This window comes from Capricornis sumatraensis, chromosome 4 (assembly GCF_032405125.1).
Source record: "Capricornis sumatraensis isolate serow.1 chromosome 4, serow.2, whole genome shotgun sequence".
Lineage (NCBI taxonomy): Eukaryota > Metazoa > Chordata > Mammalia > Artiodactyla > Bovidae > Capricornis > Capricornis sumatraensis.
Window position 1 is genome coordinate 20,897,513 of NC_091072.1, and position 23,484 is coordinate 20,920,996.

General features: G+C 48.0%; 1 protein-coding gene across 1 annotated transcript in view; it reads left to right on the plus strand.

Annotated features, from left to right (window-relative positions):
* The first annotated feature begins 8,838 nt into the window (after positions 1-8,838).
* PRAG1 (PEAK1 related, kinase-activating pseudokinase 1) overlaps positions 8,839-23,484 on the plus strand; it is a 40,885-nt gene continuing 26,239 nt past the window's right edge. Inside the window, exons 1-2 of the mRNA XM_068971734.1 lie at positions 8,839-9,168; positions 10,957-12,791. Of these exons, the coding sequence (XP_068827835.1) occupies positions 8,839-9,168; positions 10,957-12,791 (2,165 nt within the window). The remainder of the gene's footprint in view (positions 9,169-10,956; positions 12,792-23,484) is intronic.

Genomic DNA, 23,484 nt, shown 5'->3' on the forward strand with positions numbered 1-23,484 from the left:
ACTTGGAGAGCGTCATTCAGTTGTTCAGAAATGTCAATCCTCTCCCGCTGGTTTACTTGAAAAGCGAGTCTTTCCTGTCCAGTGCCCCACGCCATCTCCAGGCTTGTCTCCAATAATTATGTTCCAGTCAGATTGGATAAGAAATCTCTCAAAGTCTTCTGTCTCGCCCACGTCCATTCCTTGGCAGATGCCATTCCCTTGGTCTGGAAAGTCCCCACTGTTCACAAACTGGAATCCTTATCCTGCAAAGCCTCTTCCTCCCTGAAGCCACTTTGTGTTTTTGTCTTTTCTTCCTTAGAATTCTCACCGCCCCTAGCTTATCTTCCTCTCCTAGAGCTTATATTTGCCTCTCTTTCATCTTTCTTTTTTCCCCTATATGCCCTCATCCTGTGCCACATAAGGAGAAGGCACTCAGTAAGTGTTTCTATTATTTGAGGTCACTTCTCCAGTTGGGAAGATGCAGGTTTGGATTACTTTGGTCCAATCTTGACACTAACCCCTCCAGTACCCCTGTTAGCATCATTTTCTCTGTGTAACTTAATGATGTGCACTTCCTCATCTTACCTTTTCTCCTTTCTAATTCCAAATTACTTCACCTTATCCACACCAAAGCACACCACCTGCCCCAGCCTTTGTTCTAATTTCCCCAAATTTAACTGCTCTTATGCAGACTGGTGCTCCAGGATGAAAGCCCTGAAGGGAATCACTCTTCTTTGAGGTCTGATGTGTATCAAGGAAGCCAAACCCTGCAGTTAAAGATGTCGTGAAAATGAACTGATAAGTAGCTAGAAGCAAAATGCTGAGTATACACAAATCCCACTGCAGTGCAGAGCGCAGTTTGGAAGTTCAAGCAAGAATTGTTTATTAAAATGCATGAGCTTCCATAGCTTCACCGAGGAGGAGGTAACATACTTAACAGTTACTGGTGGAGCACTGCATAAGAGAATGGGTATTTTGTGTGGATCTAAGCAACTCTTGAAGTATTTTTTTAAATTCTTTTCATTAGGCTAGAAGAAGCCAGCTTTAAGGCCATGTCACTGGCATTAAAAGATGTATATTATACGTCAGCAACTACAGCATTTACTTCATGTGAGCACAGCAAGAGGCTTGAAAACAGTTTCTTTTGCAGAGACTGAATTAATCCTTCAATTGCTGTCCCATGCCACAGAACTGCCAATTCTGCCATACTATATAGCCTTTGCAGTGAAGTGAAAGTCACTCAGTCATGTCCAGCTCTTTGCAACCCCATTTTCCAGGTCAGAATTCTGGAATGGGTAGCCGTTTCCTTCTCCAGGAGATCTTCCCAACCCAGGGATTAAACCCAGGTTTCCCACATTGCAGGCGAATTCTTTGCCAGCTAAGCCATAAGGAAAGCCCAAGAATATGGGAGTGGGTAGCCTATCCCTTCTCCAACGGATCTTCCTGATCTAGGAATTGAACCGGGGTCTCCTACATTGCAGGCGGATTCTTTACCAACTGAGCTATCAGGGAAGCCTTTACTTCTTATAATTACGTATTTTAACCTGTTAATATACTAGAGACAAATTAAGTAAAGAGAAGGAAAAAAGTGGGAACAAGAGGTCCTCCTGTGTGCTCCCTTCTTGGGGTGGGTGTCCTCAATGGGGCTTTACAGAGGAAGAATGTAAAACATTTACAGAAGAAATATCCAGGGGACTAGGAACTTCTCAAACACAGGGGTTTTCCCTCTTCCATTTTAATGGAATGGAAGCTTCCCAGATGGCACAGTGGTAAAGAATCCACCTACCAATGCAGGAGATTCAAGAGACTCGAGTTCGATCGCTGGGTGGGGAAGGTCCCCTGGAGTAGAAAATGGCAACCCGTTCCAGTATTCTTGCCTGGGAAATCCCGTGGACTGAGAAGCCTGGTGGGCTGTAGTCCATGAGGTTCCAGAGTCAGACACGACTGAGCACACTCATGCACACCTTCTAACAGAACTGCAAGCACCTCCTGATGTCATTTTTATATTTCTCCAGCGACTTTGTCTCTACTTGCTTTTCAACCCCTTTCCCCTCCTGGTTTCTCTGTAAACAAATGGGACTGACCCTTCAATTTTGCTGGCTGCTGTTGGAGCCTAAACTGAGTTTTCTTTCCATGTTTGTTCAAATGGTTTCCCATCATTTCGAGAAGAAAGAAAAACAGAGCTGGATGACCAGTACTAGGGGAGGGTAGTGTGGCAGAGTGGAACTGCCCATCGGAGGAGCCAGACTGCCCTTGGTTCCAATCCCAGGACCAAGGCCTGTGAGCCCATGGGTCCTGGCAAATCATATGGCCCTGTGCCCCTTAGTCCTCTCTTTGAAATGAGGATGATGTCCCTCTCATGGGGTTGCTTGGCATAGGGTAGGTATTTGACAAATGTTAGTTCTACTTCACTAAACCTTAACCCCCCAGTTCTATTCATACTCAGCAGAAATTAGTGACATTGGAGCAAAGGAAGTTTTTGTTTATTTATTTTTTAATATCCCTGCTAACATTCTCCATTTCTCACACAGAAGCCAAATCTCAAATACATGTCTTCTGTCCACCCTCACCCCACCTGCCCTGCCATGTCAATGCCATGTCACTAGGTAAGCCCAGGAATCTCAAGGAGAACCAGCCTCCTCATCAGGGATGGGTGGAGGCTCACAAGCGAATCCTGATGGACTCCCTGGAGGAGGAGGACCTGCTGGAGTTACTGGACTCACTGCATCTCTGGGGAGGAGGAAGGAGCACCCAGAAAGCCACAGGTGTTCTTCGAGGTCTTTTCTTCCTATTCCATTCCCCAATTTCTCCCTACCAGGCAGGCACAAGGTGGTGACCTGAATGCCGGTTCCCTGAAGAAACACCCAGGTCAAGGTTCAAGCCTGTTGCAGGCGGCGGGAGGAAGGGAGAGGACTGACTGGGTCATAGGCTGTCATACTCTTTGTTAAACGATTTCTAGCCCTAGGACTATCTCGAACTCATTCTATCCCGGTGAATGAGTCACTAACCGGAAACGGTGTAAACACAGGTGTAATACTGGCCTAAGAAGCCCTGGCTCTCCGAGGTTGGAGGAAGACCAGCTCTTCCTACAACAACCCTTGCCTTCCACTTTCAGAAAACTGAAGTTCAAGGCGTTATGCCAGGTGCCTGAAGCCTCAGTCGAGGGACTGAGGACTCCCAGTCAGGCTGGGTGGTGCGTCAGCCTCCTCCTACCCGCAACAAGTCATTGACAATTTCGGGGCCCACGCAACTTTCGGGACGCGTCTGGGTTCCTGATTTCATCATTCCCCTGCGCACCCCCAGATCTGGGGCTGTACCCTTCACCGCCTCTCCCTCGTCCTCTCCGGGTCTGGCAGAGCAGGCTGGACGAAGGGATGCAGGACACCTACATACCTACGCGCACGTTATGGGAAAGGGAAGGCTGCAGACACCAAAACTCGTCCCTGCAGAGCCCCGTGGGGCCATCCTTGGAAAAGGGTGCAAAGGGGCGCTCACTCCCGGGTCGGACGGCGCCAAGTATCGGGCTGGGGGCGGAGCCTCCGTCAGGAGCCGGAGGGAGGGGCGGGGCGAGGATCGCCAGGAGGCGTCGGGGGTCGGGGAGTGAGCCGGCCGGCTGGGGGCGCGGGGCGGCGGCCGGGACCGCGGAGGTGCGGCGGAGCCCGGCGGGCGGCGCCACCGGAGGCGGGAGGGGGCGGAGCCGCGCTCGCAGCTGCCACCCGGCCGCCGGGCCCGGGCAGAAGACGCCGCCCGCGGCCGGGCACGCACCGCGCGCACACTCTCCAAACAATGCTCCGAGGCGCCCAGCAGGGCGGCTGGCGGCTCGGAGACCCGCGGCGAGGCCGGGGAAGCGCGGCCCCGAGGTGAGCCCGCGGCGCCTTCTCCCAAGTCGGCCTCTTTTTTTGTCTGGCAAACGTGGCCGCAGAGGGGAGCTCCGGGGGAGCGCGGCGATTGTGGAGCAGGCGACCCCCGTCGGCGTCCTCCGGGGGTGACAGGCGGTCGCTGGAGGAGGGTGGAGCGTTCGGACCGCGTGCGCCCGGGGTTGCGCCCGAGGTGGAAGAGCCGAGCCCGGGCTAGGGGGTGGAGGGGCGGAGGGGAAGGACCGGGAGCCAGAGGTATGTTTTCGATTCATTCGAGAATCGCGCTCTTTCGGAAGGGGAAACTTTCCTCGAGTTCCGGCAGCGGAACCGACTGCTCTGGTCTAGCTGGTCTGGCTGCTGGACTTGGGGCAGGAGACCGGAGCGCTTTGGGGATTGCTATTGTGGAGACTGCCGTTCCGCGGCTGCAGGATTGTCACAGGAACAGAGAGGGAGAGACCGCTCGGCGGCTCGGATCGGAACCCCGGGCGTGATGCTTTGGGACGCCAGGTTAGTAGCTGCCTCTTAGGCAGCCCGCAGTTGGATGCCAGCCTGGGGGTCTCCAGGGGGAACTAGACGATACCTTTTTCCTGAGCGGTGGCGGAGCCCTCTGAGAGGCTACCGTGGGCACGTTGTTAACCTTTGCCTGTGTTTCCTCCTCCTCCCCCGCCACAGATACACAAAATAGAGTCACTCACACACACACACACACACACACACACACACACACACACACACACACACACACAGAGAAAACAGAATCTCTCCACTTTCCGGTCCTCAGTGAGAACTCGAGGAGGCAGGGCCGGCTGACTGTGTATTTCTCTCAGGTGAAGCTCAGCCAGCGAGCACATGGCTTTGCAGAGCCCACAGCAAAGCCCAAAGGTCTAGGAGGGAGGAGTTTTGCAGGGCATCCAGCCCAGAATCAGGTTGGGAAGGCCCTATTGATCACTGGCCTGAAAAACCCCTTCCCCTTTTGAGCCGGAAATTTTACAGGAAGCACTGGAGGATTCTGCGGTTATTTCGCTATCTTGGGGTCTTGTGGAATGCGGGTATCTTCCTTACTGGTTTAGATTGTAGTGGGTCTAACCCACAAAAACCACATTCCTGCTGCTGAGATTAGATTACATAGCGCTGGAGAAGGAAAAAAGAAAATAAAAAGTTGGGGAGACAGGAGGTAAGGCCGGTTACTTACTCCTTTCTGCCTGGGCAACCCCTGTCAATGGAGTGTTGAAATCCAGACAAGTTTCCATAAATATACCTCTTTTGCATTCATTTAATTGTATTTAAATGTATTTAATTGTAAAAAATAGATAGATTTTTTTTTTAGATGACTGTTTTCTGGAATTCTCTCACTTCAGGGTAAGGCATGAGCAACTTTCAGTGCAAGTGTGAAGGGCATTTGGAGCCCAGAGATTTGATTTTGTGGATCTGGTCACCATTGTTTGGATTCTTTTTCCTATGATGTGGGTGTGTATCTGACAGCTTCAGTCTTGCACGTTTTAGCCACGACTGGTGCAGAAGTTTGCAGAGGCAAAGATTTTATCATGACTTGGATCAGAAAGAATGTTAAGATCTTTTTCTAATCTTACACTGCTGCCTCCCACTGAAATGGGGGAATTTGCATAATTCTGAGGGCTGCCTGCCCTTGGAGGTAAGGAATGTGGGCTGGGAAGGTGCCATTCGCAGGCGGTGGAGAGCTGGCACCACGAGGCAGGCAACGCTTATGCTTGGTGAGCGCCACTTGAGTTTTTCCACTGTCTTTTGACTTAAAATAAATAGATAGTTCCAAGCCCAGAACCTCTCTAGACAGAGAGAATCCTTTCTGGCTTGATGTAGTGATAAATTCTGTTTGCTGTGACTGAGGAACCAGTTTTAACAGGATGTGTAGTGAGTCAGTGATGGTAAGGAGCCCAGGGCTTCATTTCATTCTTTTTCCCTGAAAAATGTTTTCCAGTCTCTGAGCGGTTGGCGTAGTGAAAGTTGTACCCACCGTCGGAAAATTTCAGAGCTGAGGATGGGAGCGAGGAGGGTGTTCAGGAACTGGTGAGGGGTTTTGAAGGAAGCTTCCTGAATGTTGGTAATCCAACCAGAAGTCCCAGGGCTGGAGTGAGCCATCTGCTCACAGGAGGGGACCTTTGGCACCAAGCAACCATGACACGTTTGGGTCAGTTATCTGAGCAGGAAATGATGTGTGGCCACCCCACATGGCTTTCTTTGCCCCCTCTGTGGATGTCTCACTCCTCAGACAGCCCAGCCCTGTGAGGAGCTGCAGGAAGGAGGTGAGCCCACTCAGACCAGATTCCCAAGCTCTCTCCCTCCATCCTGTCTGGGGTGTGGAAGCCTCTGCCTGCAGTAGAGGGGGCCAGGATTCCCAGGAAAGGACCTTTCCCTGCCTCAGGGCAAGGGTATGGAGCTTTGCCTTACTGAACAACAAAATACCTCCTCTACTTTTTCCTCTTTCCAAAATCCTCCCTGGCGTGGGATTGTGAGAGAAAGAAAAACCCTTGCTTTCATCCTCTGCTTGTTGAAGCTTAGTGACCTCTTCTGGGGAACTTGGCAAGGAACAAACCTGCCACTCGGGTATATTTATAGGAGGAGGAGAACCCAACTTGTAATCATCTTGATGCAGAAGATCCTAACAATGGTCACGAAAGACAGATACTTGTCTTTATTTCAGAGAGTTCATTTAACTTAAAGATACAGTGGGCTTCCTGGTTAGCTTTGGAGGGAAAAAGAGGCCCAATGTAGCTTCAGCTCTCATTGAATAGGCACCCTGGTCTGCGAGTATGGGAGACCAGAAAGAGAGCTCTTCCCACAGAGATTCTGGAATGATCTTTGGGGCTCCTGGCTCATTCCACCTGGTTAGTCCTGTTGATGGCAGGGAAAGCAGCAACCTCAGAGCCAGTTCTCACGAGAGGAAAGCAGAAAGCAGACCCTGGGGCCAAACCCTCTCTATTTAATGAGTCTGTTCACTGTAGATTCTTCAGGACGATTTTCTCCTGAACACTGTCCTTCTGAGGAAGTCCTTTCATTTAAGTGAAAAAAGGAGAGCAAAAAGCAGTAAACAGATAATGGCAAGGGACTCAGTGTAACATGTGAGGTGATGACATGAGGGGCTGCCAGCAAAGTTGGCTTCTCTCCGAGGAACCGTTGCGCACTCTGCGCCTGCGGACATGCTTCAGTTTATATTCTTGGGTTTGTTTTCCCATCTGTAAAATGGAGGTGACAACTACCTGACGGGTCTCATTCGGGTGAACTGGTTAAAGTCTGCAATCCTTCGAGTTTTCCCCCTCAGTGAATTTACTGAGTGAATTCTGTGGTGCAAACTCTCCGCCTTCAGTTTTACTCTCAGAGGAAGTAAACTCTTTCAGCAAGCTGACTGCCTCCCCTCCAGGGTTCTCACTGTCGCTCAGTCGTGTCCTACTCTTTGCGACCCCATGGACTGCACACCAGGCTTCCCTGTCCATCACCAACTCCCGGAATTTGCTCAAACTCATGTCCATTGAGTTGGTGAGGTGATGCCATCCAACCATCTCATCCTCTGTCGTCCCCTTCTCTTCCTGCCTTCAATCTTTCCCAGCATCAGGGTCTTTTCCCGTGAGTCGGCTCTTTGTATCAGGTAGCCCAAGTATTGGAGCTTCGGCTTCAGCATCAGCCCATCCAATGAATATTCAGGACTGATTTCCTTTAGGATTCCTTAGGGTTCTCATAGGGAAAATTATTGTGAGCAATGACTCTTCTAGTACAGTCTATCCAGACCTAGACCACAGGGCTACATGACCATGAGTCTCTCTTTCTGTTTCCCCCAGGCCTGAAGCTCTAGGTCTATTGATTTCACTAAGCCCTGGGCTGAATGAGGCATATTAAGTAGAGGGGTTGGAGAATTCCCAAGATGCCAGACCTCTCAACCAGGACCCCCTGGTGAACAGCTGAGACCACACCTCTCCACTTTCTCACCCCTTCTGCCTCCACCTCCTCACAAGTATGTGTTGCAGTGTCCATCTCAGAGCCCAGGCTTGCCTCCAGAAGCCATGATTTCTACCTGCTGTCCTGTTTGGAAGTTCTCATTTCTCTGGGGCCAAGACCCAGGCTCTAGACCCCACAGCAGCAGGGGATGCACAGATCAGTCACACGCTTCTCATCTCCAGCCCTGTGTGATTTCTTCCTGTGAACTGCCCCCAGAACCTCCAGGTGCTCAGGATTTTAGGGGACTGAAGTATCTTTTATACTCTCTACTCATGCATCAGGGGCTTCCCTGGTGGCTTAAGTGGTATAGAATCTTCCTGCAATGTGGGAGACCCAGGTTCAATCCCTGGGTCAGGAAGATCCCCTGGAGAAGAAAATGGCACCCCACTCCAGTATTCTTGTCTAAAGAATCCCATGGACAGAGGAGCCTGGTGGGCTACAGTCCTTGGAGTCACACAGAGTTAGACACAGCTGAGCCAGTCACGCACATACACCCACACATGCAACAGAGCTGTGTTTAGATTTTACAGCTTTTTAAGGCCACCCCACTAGAAAGGGATTAAGAACCTCATGACAAGTGGGTGAGGGCCTTGGAATAAATAGAATAGTCATCTTCACCTCTTTTCTTCTTCCCCTTCTGCTCCATAGTCATATCATCAGACTCTGATTGATCATGCCCCGTCTTCCCCAGGGGCTCAGCAGTTAAAGAATCCACCTGCAATGCAGGAGACCAAAGAGATGGGCATTGGATCCCTGGGTGGAGAAGATCCCCTGAAATAGGAAGTGGCAACCCACCCCAGTATTCTTGCCTGAAAAATCCCATGGACAGAGGAGCCTTGTGGGCTACAGTTTATGGGGTCACAAAGAGTCGAACAGGACTGAGCATACACTAAGGGGAGATCTGGCAGGGGAGATCTCTGATCAGGCAAGTGTTCTGCTTTTCCAGGAAGCTGCCCAGTGAGCCCCTTCCACCTTCCCGGAGACCACAGCAGCAAGCCGAGTGCAAGATGAACCAGTACCCCATCTGCTGCTCAAGATGCTTGAGACCATTCCACTGAACCCCGAGAGCCCGAAGATGTCTGCGTGCAGCGACTTTGTGGAGCACATCTGGAAGCCCGGGTCCTGCAAAAACTGCTTCTGCCTGCGCAGTGACCATCAGCTGGTGCCTGGCCGCCCCCAGCCCCGAGCTGGCTGCCTGCCCCCTCCGCCTCGCCTGCACCCCAGGCCGGAGAGCGGCCGCCCGGAAGATGACAGCCTGAGTGGCTCACCCTACTCCAAGCCCACCATCGCCGTGAAGCCCACCATGATGAGCTCTGAGGCTTCTGATGGGTGGACAGAGGCCGGCGTGAGTACCGACGTCGCACAGGTGAGGCTGACTCAGCCCCATGGTATTTTTACAGGGGCTGCTCCTGTTGTAAGGCTGCTGTGACTGGCGGGCAGCCAGGGTGAGCTGTCCCAGCAGGACTCCTGCGGGTTGGCTTCCCGGGCAGCTCGCCCTAGACTGCTCCTTCCTGACTGCTACCCTCTCTTCTCTCTCTGCCCTCCTTTCTCTTGGTCCCTTCAGGCCAAGAACCATGAATGCAATCTCTCTGAGTTTATTTGGAGATTGTATCAGGACATAGCCACTAAAATGAAGCATTTTTCTAAAAAGTTAAAATATTTTTTTAAGAGATCATCTTAAATATATACAAAACTAGCAAGAATTGCTTAACAAACCCCATGCATCCACCACCCTGCCTCAAGAGCTTGAACAGTCATCAACTCATGATCACTCTCCTTCCATCTTTATCCCTGCCCCTACTCTCCCTTCCCCTCCTTTTCCCTAAAGCAAACCCCAGATATTGCATCATGATTGTACCTCCTTAAAAAATTAAGTCTTTATACAAAATATCATTATCACACTTAAAAATGTCAGCAGTAGTTCTGTGATATCATCCAATTCCCAGCCAGTGTTCATATTTCCAATTTGGAAGCTTGGATTTTTCCACCTTTGATCTGGGATTACTAAAGACAATTACATCCTTAGAGAGTAGACCATTCTGCTCACCCCCCGCCCACCTCCCCCACCGCCCACCCCACCGTTGACCCTGACCAAGGTCTAATTATTTAGAGGGTGTATGAAGCCTGCTGCCTCTAGACATGTCTTCTAAGAAGCTGCATGTCTAAAACATATTCTTGGGACTTCTTGTAACCTCTTTACCTGTTCTAGTTTTCTTAAACTATCACGGTGAGTAGGTCAGGAAGGCTTTGTGAGCGTATGTGAAATCAAAAGTCAGTTTTAAATCAAGGGAGGCTTGAATGAGGCAAGCCACCTCCTGGGGTTGCTCTCAGCTTCAAGTCGCCTGCAAAGCTGCGGCTCCATTTTCCAGAAGCTGGTTACACTCATTCCCTAGGCCTTTCTTGGCACCTTCAACCTTCACAGATGTAAACCAGGAACTCTTTCTAGTTTGGATCATGTTGGAAAGGAGCCAGAGGCCAGCCCTGCCTTGAGGCTTCTTTGAAAGTGGGGGTAGGGGAGATTTTAGAAGGAAAGGAGGAGGGGACTGTGATTTCAGTGATGGGAATGACTAGCCTACATCACTGTCTCAGGCTCAACTAGTCCAGCCACTTATGCAGGTTTGGGCTGAGGTCACTGCCTGTCACTTGGAGAAGGACTGTGGCTCAGAGTGAGTGATGCAAGGGAACCAGGGCCCAGCTCAGAAGGCACCCCTCACCTTCCTGCCCTCTAACCCCACCCCCCAACCCAAGGTGTTTTTAAAAGCCTTATGACTTTGTTTTCTTATCGAAAGACTAATGAACACTAAGCAAAAATTAAAACTCAAACTCTTATTTTCAAAGCCCATGGGAGAATTCATCTCATCTAGCAGTTTCGAGGGAAAAGGCAAAATGTTCTTCTTTAGCGTTTTTCCCCTCAGCCAAAAGAGTAACAGACATGGGCGGGAAGCGCCGTGTCCGGGAAGACTGCCGGCTCCAGGGGAGCTCCGCGATGATGAGAAGGCCGTGGGGAGATCAGAGGGTAGGCAGGCAGCCTGGCTCCTTAACTGTGGCTCCGAAGTCGGTTTCCAGTGTCATGGCCCTGCCCTCTCACTTTCTCTCTCTTCCTTTTTTCTCTGGCAAGGTCTAATGTAAGTCTTTTAACCTTGGGGCTGTGTAGGTCATCTGGAGACGAGCCCCCGGCAAGCTCCCCGTCCCGAAGCAGGAAGACGCGCCAATAGTTTATCTGGGCAGCTTCCGAGGCGTCCAGAAGCCTGCCGGGCCCTCGGGTCCCACAGACAGGGGTCACCCCCGCAACCCCCCTGCCTATGCCATGGTCGGCCTGCACAGCCTAGAGCCCCGGGGGGACCGGAGTGCCGCCTTCCACCCGGTGAGCTTCCCTGACGAGAAGCTTGGACGAGAGGATAAACCAGTGATCCCCTACCAAGAGCTAAACTCCCCGCAGGAGAGCTTCCGCCACAAGCTGGCCGCCTTCTCCGGGATGACTTCCGGCTGCCACAAGGGCCTGGGGCCCTACCCGTCTGCTCAGCCCCTGCGGGAGTCCCTGCCCTCGGAGGATGACAGCGATCAAAGGTGCTCGCCCTCGGGGGACAGCGAAGGGGGAGAATACTGCTCCATCTTGGACTGCTGTCCCGGGAGCCCAGGCGCGGAGGACGCCGCCCGGGCCGGCGGTTCCCGACACAGACAGGGCGGTAGGCACTGCTCGGCAGCCTGCTGGGAGCCGCGGGTGTGTGCCAGGCCACCTGAGGAGGAGAAGCGGGCTTTGAGTTTCCCCAGGGACTGCTGCAGCCAGGGCCCGACGGAGAGCCCACCCCGCTTGGGCCCCAAGAAGCAGTCCCTCGCTTCAGAGGCTGCCAGCTCTTCGGATGGCCTCTCGTGCGGGAGCGCCAACAGCCGCGCCAGCAGCCCCCTGGCCCCTCATCCTGAGAGCGATTACTGCTCCCTCAGGAAGGAGCCTGGGCCGGGGAAGCAGCAGGACTCCGGCTGCCACAGCGTGGCCTCCAGCAGGTGCCCTGGGCAGACTGGGGAGCCCCAGCCCCCAGCCCACTCCAGGGAGGCTGCGCAGCCTGAACCCATCTATGCTGAGAGTACCAAGAGGAAGAAGGCCGTTCCAGTGCCTTCCAGGCTGCAGGCCAAGGCAGAACAGGGGGCAGGCACCCCGGGCCAGGCCCAGGTGCGGACGGTTAACACCTGGGCTCAGAAAGCCGCATCTGGCTGCGGCCAGGACAGGGAAGGCCCGGAGGTGGCCCCCAAGATGGCGGCCACCATCACAGTCATGGCGGCCCACCCAGAAGAGGACCACCGGACAATCTACCTGAGCAGCCCTGACTCCTCGGTGGGGGTGCAGTGGCCACGGGGGCCCCCGAGCCAGCAGGCTCCTGAGGCAGGCGGAGAGGAGCCTTCAGCTGGGCAGGGGCTCGGCTCCAGGGAGAGCCGGCATCGCAGTGCCAGCGAGACCACGGCCAAGGGGAGACCTGCCATCCCCCCCAAGATGTCCAGGAGCAGCCCTGGAGGGTCCCCAGTATCCCCCTCCGCCTCCCCGCTGTCCGACCTCAGTGAAGGGAACTCGGGTGTCCCTGGGCCCCAGCCTCCATCCAGGGCCCCCGCTGACCCCGCTTCTTCCTGCCGGGCCAACGGCATCCCCGCCAGTGACTCTGCCAGGGGCCCCCCGCCTGCCACCAGCACGTCAGTCTTGGAGCAGAGGCGGCCCCGGCCCCAGGCCGGTGCCTGGAGTCGCCAGTGCCGGATCGAGGAGGAGGATGAGGTGGAGCAGGACTTGCTGAGTCAAAGTTGGGGGAGAGAGGTGGAAAATGGCCCCTTGGACCCAGCCAGCTCCTCCGCCTGGCACCGTCTTTGCTCCACAGATGGCTCCTCTGGGCAGAACAGCAAAGCTGGGACTGGGATGAGCAAGTCGGCCTCATTTGCCTTTGAGTTCCCTAAGGACAGAAGCGGGATTGAGGCGTTCTCGCCTCCCCCGCCACCTCCAAAGTCACGGTAAGTACAACTGTGTGGGCGTGCAACTTGGTGTCTGGGTGGACCTGGAGAGGGTGTTTGTCCAGCAAGACGGAGGCGTCTTCCAGAAACCAAGGTCTTTGCTGCCTGTAAGACATCAGGCCAAGGTTTGGGGCCTGTAGGCACGTGTGCCTTAGTGTGAATTTCTCCTCGGTGCCCAGCACACAAACCTAGGAGCAGTGCCCTGCTTGGGATTGGCTCTTGGGAAGGCGTCTTTCTGAGAAGCACTGAGAGGCTGTCACTCTTGGCTGGTGCCTACCCTCTTATCATTGGGTGTCCTTGTTTTCTCCATTTCTCTGAAGTGTCTTCAGCAGGCTTCCCCCCACCCAAATCCTAAAGTTCCTGATTTATTTAAACATGCAGACGAAGGCTCCAGGAGGCTATGCTACAGAATCTTGCGAGGCAAAGAGATGGGCAGGCAAAGGAGCAATGCCAATGTGCTCCATAAATTGTAGCCATGATGGTGATTAGACTTTGGGGGGCAAAAGCAGGTTGTAGGAGGCACTGCACATGTTTTAGAACTCTCAGATGAGGGTTTTTAAAGAAAAAAAACACATATATATAGTTTCACGGTAGCACGCTGAAACTCACAGCTTTCTCACCATTTTCTCCTGCCAGTTTAAAGTTCCTCTCAAAGGCCTGAGAAAAATAAAATCTTTTTTTTTGTGTTTTGAAGTATTGAGTTGTGCACAGAATTCAGATTCTGAGGTGGGGAGAAGGAAGGGGGAATGGCCCTCAATTAGAGCAAAACCGATTCCTCTCAGGGAAAGGAACAGCCTGCTGTTTTTCAAAAGATGACAGCCCTTCCGAACATTTTCTTTAGTCGTGTCATCTCCAGTGGTTCTGTTTCAACTCATGTGCCTCCAGGTTGATGTCAGAAGCGGGGAATTGGCCACAGAGGGAAGCAGCTGTGACACTTGACTTTGAACATCAAGGTGTCTTGGGCAGTGATGCGTCCTAACGTGGGCTTTTTCTGGAACCACTGCTTTGTTCTGGTGTTGAGTTGGCCTCCTGCCATGTGTAGTAGATAGCCATCCTCCAGATCTTTGGAGGAGCACAGACTCTGGGCTACGGTTTTTGCTCACTGACTGAATGGGGGGTTCCTCAGCTCAGAAGAGCTCCCACTTTATATAGCACTTACTATGGACCAGGCATGGAGCTAAGGGACTTAGACATATTAACTCATCTGATGCTCAGAGCAGATCTAGGAAGTAGGAATTACCATCCCCAATTACAGATGACAAAACAGAGAGAGAGCTGAGTAACCTGTGCCAGGGTCACATGGCATACGTGGCAGGCTGCCTCCATAGTATGTGCTTCCAAACACCTTAGACACATCAGTGTATGGAGGAGTGGGCAGGGCATTCAAATAAAATATGGGCATCATGTCTGTCTGCCTCAGGCCTGGAGGGCTTAGTAGGAAGCACGGGCTTTGGAGCCAGAAAACTGAGTTCATGTTGGTTCTGTCTCACCTACATGTTAAGTGATCTCGAGCAAGCCACTCACTGTGACAGAGCAGCTTCAAGTTCCTCTCCAAAATGGGCTAATAATAACAATATATTGGTAACACCCTGTTGTTGAAAGGCTCAAATGGATGAACAGAATCTAGTGCAGAGATTAATTCTGTAGGAAAAAGCCACCCCGATCTGGCAACCCACACCTTATAGAAATGGGACTGGCCTGATCCGAGGAACACCACCTGAACCTTGGAGAAGGAACTAGAACTTTCTTGGTTAAGAATCACAGGGTTTGGAATAACACCAGTCACCATAGCAGTGTGACTCAAGTAGAATCCTTCGTTAGCATCTAGGGTGAGATCAGAGTTTTGGAGGCCAGTTTATTAAAAAAACAAAACCATTGGATTATATACAATTCACAACAGGTGGGAATCTCAGAGGTTCTAGGTGCTAGCTCTTTAAAAAAAAAAAGTTTTTATTTTCAGAACTTTGGGGAGAAAAATCTAGGAAATAAAATTAACTAGCTCAAGAGAACACAGAAAAAAAGAAAAGAGCATCTGGTACTATTTAAAATAAATTGAACTAGTATATATATATATATATATATATATATATATATATATATATTCATTTGGGGAAGATTTTTCAAGCATTACCAGCATTATCTTTTGAATCATCGCACATCTCCCATGAGGATATAAGAAGACAGGCCCAGGACCATAAGTTCAGTTCAGTCACTCAGTTGTGTCTGACTCTTTGTGACCCCATGGACTGCAGCACGCCAGGCCTCCCTGTCCATCACCAACTCCCGGAGTTTACTCAAACTCATGCCCATTAAGTGGGCGATGCCATCCAACCATCTCATCCTCTGTCATCCCCTTCTCCTCCTGCCTTCAATCTTTCCCAGCATCAGTGTCTTTTCAAATGAGTCAGCTGTTTGCATCTGGTGGCCAAAAGTATTGGAGTTTCAGCTTCAGCATCAGTCCTTCCAATGAATATTCAGGACTGATTTCCTTTAGGATGGACTGGTTGGATCCTCTTTGCAGTCCAAGGGACTCTCAAGAGTCTTTTCCAACACCACAGTTCAAAAGAATCAATTCTTCAGTGCTCAGCTTTCTTTGTAGTCCAGTTCTCACATCCATACCATAAACTGACCATAAACTGACTTTTGATTCTGGAACTTGGTACTGTACTTACTGAGGTGGGTGCCAGGAACCCACAGCCTTCAAACCTAGTTGGTCTGGGTGATGGCAAATCAGAGTATTGACCAGAGTATAGCCCATGGTTGATCCAGCACCACTGGTGGCTGTGACAGGCTGATGTCAGTTTTCCAAGAAGGGAAAATGTTGGAAGGTCTTTGAGCAACATCCAAGGTTAACTTCATTTCTTCACATGGGTCATCTGTTCAGTGGGTTTTATTTCTATGGCTCAACCTCACCTATGAACAAAGATAACAACTTTTTAGTAACAGGCACTTAAGCAGGTAAGTTAGTGCTCTCTCGGGCCACTATAGAACCAAGAAATCGTATGCTGGCTTTCCTCTGGTCCCATTTTACAAAACGGACCGACTCAGAGGGGGAAAAAATAGACGTGGAGAGTGACCTGGCTTTCCTGTGGTCTTGTTTTGAATGTTTGGCAGTAGCTTTTCTGTTTTCTGAGATACTGTCCTCTGCAAACTCCCATCAGGGTTCCTAAGAAAACTCTTGCTGCAATACCATGTAGGATGAAGATTCTCAATACTCATTTAATGACTGAAAGCCATGTAGAGGTGTTCAAGTACATGTTCAGCCTTCCTCCCAGGCAGGTGAGGAGATCTGGGTCTCTTACCTGCTGCTGCCAAGGCAGCCTCCTACCTGTGTAAGCTCACACCTGCTCAACCTGACCAATCCCACTGAGTCTCTGGATCACCCCTGCTCCAGTATAGGGCAGACTTAGAAGGTAAGGAGCAACCCATACTGCTGGTTAGAAAACAAAAACCCACAGGAAAAAGGTGTGTACGTCTTAGTTTAAATGTCACGTTTGAGACAAGGCAGTTCAATGAGAGCAGCCAGTGCCTGGGGGAGTAATTAAGATGTGAAAAAAATAAAATTTATTTCTGCCTTTTATTTCCTCACAGATGCAAACCTGGTTTTAAATGACTTATGGCTTTTCAGTGACAAGGTCAGTTAAGGGAAAATCATCTGATCAGTGCCAAACAGGCATTTCACAAAGAAACCCCAAAATAGGAATTAGGCTGGTAGACCTGAACTCAGAGGTAGAATTAGAAGACAGCAGGTGAATAAGAAATAAGACAGGTTTATATGGTTTTAGTTTCCAGATGATCTGGCCCCAGATGAGACTAATCAAAAAGAAAAACATTTCCCCAAGAAAGTGAGGGATGATTTTGTTTTAAAGTTATCACTCATGCTTATAATTTTAACCCAATACTTATACTAAGTTCTCCTCCTTCTCTGCAAGGATTCTGGGGAGCAGAGATTGAGTCTGTCCTAAGCTTTTGTTCATTCTTAATTCTCATCTTTCTCACATGGCTTCTCACAGACAGGTGGTGATGGTGTCAGAGATGGAGGACTTTTCTGCACGCTAAAGTGGCCACATTACTCCCCAGAGGAACCAAAAGAACTTCATTGTACGATCTCTCAATCACACGCTCTCTTAGCATGACTTTGAGGATTGGAATTGGATGAGTGAGATGGGTCACTGTCTCTAGATCCTATATCCAATCTGATTAAATCTCTAGGGGCTTCCCTGGCTGCTGCTGCTGCTGCTAAGTCGCTTCAGTCGTGTCTGACTCTGTGCGACCCCATAGATGGCAGCCCACCAGGCTCCCCCTTCCCTGGGATTCTCCAGGCAAGAACACTGGAGTGGGTTGCCATTTCCTTTTCCAATGCATGAAAGTGAAAAGTGAAAGTGAAGATGCTCAGTCGTATCTGACTCTTAGCCACCCCATGGACTGCAGCCTACCAGGCTCCTCCATCCATGGGATTTTCCAGGCAAGAATACAGTCCAGTGGTTGAGATTTCCCCTTCCAAAGCAGGGGGTGCTGGTTCAATCCCTGGTCAGAGCGCTAAGATCCCATATGCCTTGTGGCCAAAAAGCCAAAACATTAAACAGAAGCAATACTGTAATAAATTCAATAAAGACTTTAAAAATGGGCCACATCAAAAAAAAAAAATCTTTCAAATGCTTTATTCATGAGGCATCTCTTACTGTAGTGGATTGTGATGGGATGGCAACAATTGACCAGGAAATCCCACAATCTTCATGTATAACATGCTTTTCTCAGTGGTGTTTTGAAAATCACAGTTTGTATCAGAAAGCATTATACGCGCTTCAGGAATCTTCTCTGTGTTTACCTTTTTGACAAAACTGAAATAAGTCTGCTGGAGATTGAGTTGGTTTGGTGAAGACTGAATACTGGGCATACTTCAGGGGAGAAACCGCCCCCCCTGCCCCACCACATACACACACAAAGTTTGGCAAACAAAGCACATATATCAACAATACAGTTTTATATCCTGCTCCGTGCCAGGAAATTTATAGTTGGCGTCTTCCCATGAGTTTGTGGATAGAATCTGATGTGGGACATCTAGTGATGCTGAAGCAGGGAGAACTAACATTGATTCCTATCTTATTCTGTAATTTTTTTTTTTAATCACTAAGTGGAACAGTAGCATATATAAAATATTTACAGCACTCTCTCCATTTTTGAGAAGGCATCCATGGTGAAGGCTTAGGGATTAGAGATTCTTTAATTCATCAGATATCTACTAATTGCCTACTTTCTGTGCAAGGTGCTAAAAAAAGCCAGTTACTGGAGTTCCACCTCTTAAGGCCCCTGAGGGTTGACTTGGTAGGAATTAAATTAGCAGATGTGCAAAAGGACCGCCAAAAGTGCACTCCTGCTTTGATTGCTTTTGTTGAGACTGGTTATCACAGCATCTGGATTCTCACTGAATTTCTTGTTCTGCCCAGTAAAGCCAAGATAAGCTCAGCTTGGTGTCCAGGAGTAGTGAAATAACAATCCTTCCTTTAAGGTCTTTTGACCTAATACAAATCACACTTAGTATAGGCATGTAGATAGCCATCTATTTTAAAAAAAAAAGGTGTTCCCTGAAGGTAAAAGACATTCTTAGCCATCATTTCAGAATATCCTGTTTAATGCCTGGCATATGTAGATGCTCAAGAAACTTTTATTCAGTTGACAGTAGTAGGCAGAGGCCATACCCTATTTCATTTTGGCCAGAAGCACCTAACTGTATGTTTTACACATGAAAAAATACTGAGAAAGGAGCAAGGAGCATCATTAAATACTTATATCAAAGTGTCTTTCTGATACCCAAGTTTCAGATTGCCCCATGCTCTGTTCTTGCGTCTCTTTTGGCAGTTAACACAGCATTTTGAATTAAACTCCATTCATAAGTCATATCTTTCTAAGAGCTTGTAAACTCTTGAGAGTACAGGAAACATTTTATATACTTTCGTTGACTTTTCCATAGGATGCCTTAAGACAGTAGGTATTCAATGAAAGATTATTGAATTAGAGGGGAATAAAGGCCAGAAGGAACTACAAATCTTGGCCTTATTTTTCACTGGACACCCCATTATAATTCTGTGGCTTGAGTTAAAGAAACTGAAGTTAATAATTATTAATGCTATTAATGCTTCAAGGTGGGCAAACACTATGAGAGCACAATGCACCCTTTCATGGATTAATTACTCTCCAACGATTGTACATTTGCTTTTTTTTTTTTTTTAAGCTGAGCAGGTGTTTGGAGCCCAGCCCTCTCTCGCCACAAGAATGTTCTTTTCAGGCAGTAATCACCTAAGGACTTTTTTCCCCACCCATAAATTGCAAGGAATTCTAGGGTGTGGTTTCATTTTTCTGAGAATAGATTTTCCATGCTTTCTGAAGTGGGTTGGGAGATACAGGCATGGGCCACATGATCAAGCCCCCTCTGCCATCACATGATCAAAAGCACTTTGTTCCTAGAATAGCCAGCCTACCTTTGAGGTGTGGAACTCACCAATTGCTGAGACATTTTCTCTATTTGTAATGCAGGCAATTTGCTGTTTGATTATCATTGATGTGCTCACAAGAAGACTTGCATTTCCCTTTACCAGGGTAGATAGAACAACTTTAAAGAATCATTAGCAACCATTTCTCAACTAATAATTTTCCCTTTAAGAGCAGCGTCTTCAGCCTCTGTGCTAAAATCACTTACTTGTTTCTTTCAACTGGCTTTTGGGCAGATCCCTAAAAATGTGGGCATTAACAGTGTTTGTTCTTTCCCCATACAACTCTGTGAAATCCTCCGCTTCCATCAGCTTTTGTCTGGTACTCTGGACATTTATTCTCTGTACTTTTCTAACAGGAAGACTTATGTAAACAAGTGTCCTTCACTGGGGGAAAAGGGGAACTTCCAGATTAAAGACTGCTTTAAAAAAAAAAAAAAAACTCTTCCCTTCTTACTCAGATATTTTACTCTCCAGTTAATTTTAGTATCTTTCTCTACCAGATGATCCCCGTGCCTTCCTGGCAGTTTGGTTTTAGCCATTTCATGCCCATTTATACATGTGCTATAAACAATTTAAAACTTGTCTTTTAGGCAAATGATTGGCAGTGTTTCCACTGTATGTCCCTTCACAATGTCTCCTGATTCTCGGAGCTCCATAGACAGTCAAAATGAATGAAAATTCAGATACCCTGGATAAAGACAAGAATAGTTGAGATAAATTGACACATTAAGTAGTAATAAGACTTTGAAGATTATGAAGAAAGGGAAGAAGAATCTTTGGAATTTTAAAATCAGTCATGGTGGGGAGGTCACTTAAAATAATGCTTATGAATGTGTGATCAAAGGGAGGGTTTTGTGACTGCATGTTCTGGCAACACCAGGGCAATTAGGTTGCATCCTCCACACCAGCTACAATCAGTTGGAGTAGCATTCTGGAGTTTCACATGGAAAACTGTGACAGCTTGCCATACTCCCATCAATACTGTCTGCAGGTTGTGGGAGGGGGGAGCAGTGTACAGCCACAGGTGCCAGCTGTTTGCCTATCCAGCTTAAGAATCCAAAATTTACCATCAGTAATTGCAAAATCATTGGGGATCAATAACTGGTTCCTATCAGATGGTAAAGAATCTGCCTATAATATAGGAGACCCAGGTTTGATACCTGGGTTGGGAAGATCCCCTGGAGAAGGAAATGGCAACCCAGTCTAATATACTTGCCTGGGAAATCCCATGGACAGACGGGCCTGGCAGGCTACAATCCATGGGGTCACAAAGAGTCGGACATGACTGAGCAACTTAACACTTCACTGTACTAATTTGAAAGTTCCACACCTGGGAGAGGATCTGTGGTCCGTCTAGCCCATGTAGCCCTAAGCAAAGTGTCTGCAGAAGAGGGTCTTCTGATTACAACCTCCATTTTGTGCCAAAATGTTTTGTTTCCTCTTAATGAGTGATTATGAATATTTTCTGACTTTTAATGAGTGACTATGAATATTTTGTGAATTATAATGAGTGATTATGGATATTCCATGAATTTTTGGAAGTTTGTATTTTAGTAAACAACAGTTACCATTAAATCTAGTATCCAATATATAACATATTATTTCTCTTTAAAGACCTTAAATTTATGTTTTCATTCCTTAAATCATGTTAAACAAGGAATGTTAGCCTCACCCTCTTTAACTTTTAGCACTGACTTTCTGTGCCCCAAGTGGTTGGGGTAAGGGAGTCAAGGCAGGAGGTATATGTCAGAATCTTTTGGAGGAGTAGTTTGAAATTGTAAATATTAAATATATAATATATAAATTAATATTAAATATTATGATATAAATTTATATTTTAGAAATTGAAAACTATTGTTTTTGTAATTACTTACATATAATTTTTCCAAGTCTTTTTGACTGGTGGTAAGTGAGGTCATCTTTTTTTATGAAAATATTAAACATGAGGAGAAAGTAGAAGAAAACCCAGACAGGAATATTTGCTGATCTATTATATTTACTTGGTGACTTTCCTTTAGATCTTTCAAAATACCTCCTTGATATTTATGTCTTCTCCAGAGCTTGACACAGGGAATTGTCTGCACAGTAAATAGTAAATCCTAAATCCAGCCCCTCAATCCTTTTCCTTTGCCTCCTTCAGTGTTGATCTGCCCTTCCTCCTGCTTGTGAAAGTCATTTAATCACTAACTGTTGAGGTCTAGGTGTAAAGGAAGCTAAAACGAATTACCCAGGAAAATAAAATATAAGAATACACTGGGCCCTTTCCATTCCTGAGTGATGCCTTTGAGTAAAATAGAATGAGGATCAGTACAATATTGTTTATAGTAGCTGGGAGTTGGAGCAAACCCAGGCTTACGTGAGAGAGGTGAAGATAGTGGCTAAGAATACCAAATAATGGGATGAAAGTTTGGAATAGCTGCTTTGGAGAATGGGAGGTCCCATGTAAGGATGGCCCAGGAGCCACAAGAGCTAGCTGTCAGGAAGTTTGAGTTCATTGTGGTACCAGTCGGCATGGTTGTGTGCTTTCCTGGAGAAGCACTAGTGCAGAAGTCAGATGGGAGATGTTTGTTTCATCTTTGGGTCTCTTTAAAATATGAAAGTGAAATCTCTAGCCTATCTATTAAAAAATATCTGGGTATCTTCTGTCCAGGTAGCAAGATACTGGATTTGCTGGAGGCTGCCGAAGTCTTCGGTCTGTCTGTCCCCATCTATCCATCCATCCATCCTCCCATCTTTCTGTATAACTAGTACTTTCTTTGTACCTGGTGCTGTTTTTAGCACTTATTAAATATTAAGTCATCAACTCCTCCTAACCACCACCTACCCTCCCCACCCCCCAATGAGGTAAGTAGTAGTATTATCTCCATTTTGTGTATGGGATGCCCCAGGGCCCGTGCTGTTAGGAGTGAAACTCATCTGGGAAGCTTTTCAAATGTTTTCATTGCTATTGTTCCCAAAGGCTCCAGAGGTTTCTTCCACACTATGCTGACCTGTGGGCAGGGCAGCTGGTGGGAGGGCCCCATCTGTGGATTGTAGTTCAGTCTTTACTTTCCATTGGTCATTCATTGCCTTTTCACCTCTTCCCATCTGCCCCTGTGTGAACAGATGATCAAGCTCTTAAACATGTAGCGTTTCTTCCTTAACAGGCCAGGAGTTGGAGACTCACTGTTCTTAGGTGATGAGATTGGAGATGCAAGTGTAGTGGACCAGGTTTTGGGGTCCAGCCACCGAGTTCTTCTGCACCCTCTTACCTGCTTTCCATAGCTGGTCTCCTGTCCTCAACCTGGGCTTAAACCTTCCCACACTAGGGAGTTGCTGCCTTCGTCTCTCCTGCACCAGAAATTCTTCGGGAAAGGACATAGCCATGCAGACTGGGGGCCACAAATAAGAGACTTTGATTTTCTGAGACAGGAAAGGTCATCTTTTAAAGCCATTTGTATCTCTCAGTGCCTAACTATATCTGTGTATAGTTAGGACAAATGGCTGCAAATTTCCATTTGACCGACTGAAGCATTTTCATCTGTTTTTATACCAGCTAACTAGTAACCTAAAGATGTGTATGTAGGTGCAGGTTTGCGTGCATGCACGCGCATACCGCTGTCTTTAAAAATAAGCATGGCTTTATTCCTGTTTTTAAATGGTTTCCACTGAATGCAAAGTGCTTTCATTTTGGGGTTAAACCAAAGGCTTTTTTCAACTTGAGGTGCCCCAGCAGTCACCAGTGCATTAACTGCAAATGCAAATTAAAAAGCCTGCACTGTGGGGACCGTAAAGGTCATCTGACCCAAAATGAAACTGATTTCCTATCTTTATATGTACTGATAAGTCAGCGGGGAAGCCTGTCGCCAGAGCAGACTGGGTCCATTAGTTCCTTCATTTGGCACTTAGACACTTTGCAGAATAACTCCCATAGCATCTTCATCAAACAGCACTAAGGATAAAAACAATAAAAACCTTTCCAGCTTAGCAATCTTACTTTCTCATCCCATCTCTTGAAAAAAAAATATTTTTTAAATTATAAGATTGTTAGATTGTATAAATTCAGGATATTTGGGAACTGTGGTGTTTTGTAGATATGAAAAAGCCTCAGCTGTTGAGTCCAGCTTTCTGGAGGGCTGTTGTTTACTCAGTGTTCCTGCCTTTTGCAAGTTTTGCTGGGCAAGTGTGATTCTTTTCTTAAAGGAAACATTTATCCTCCTAGA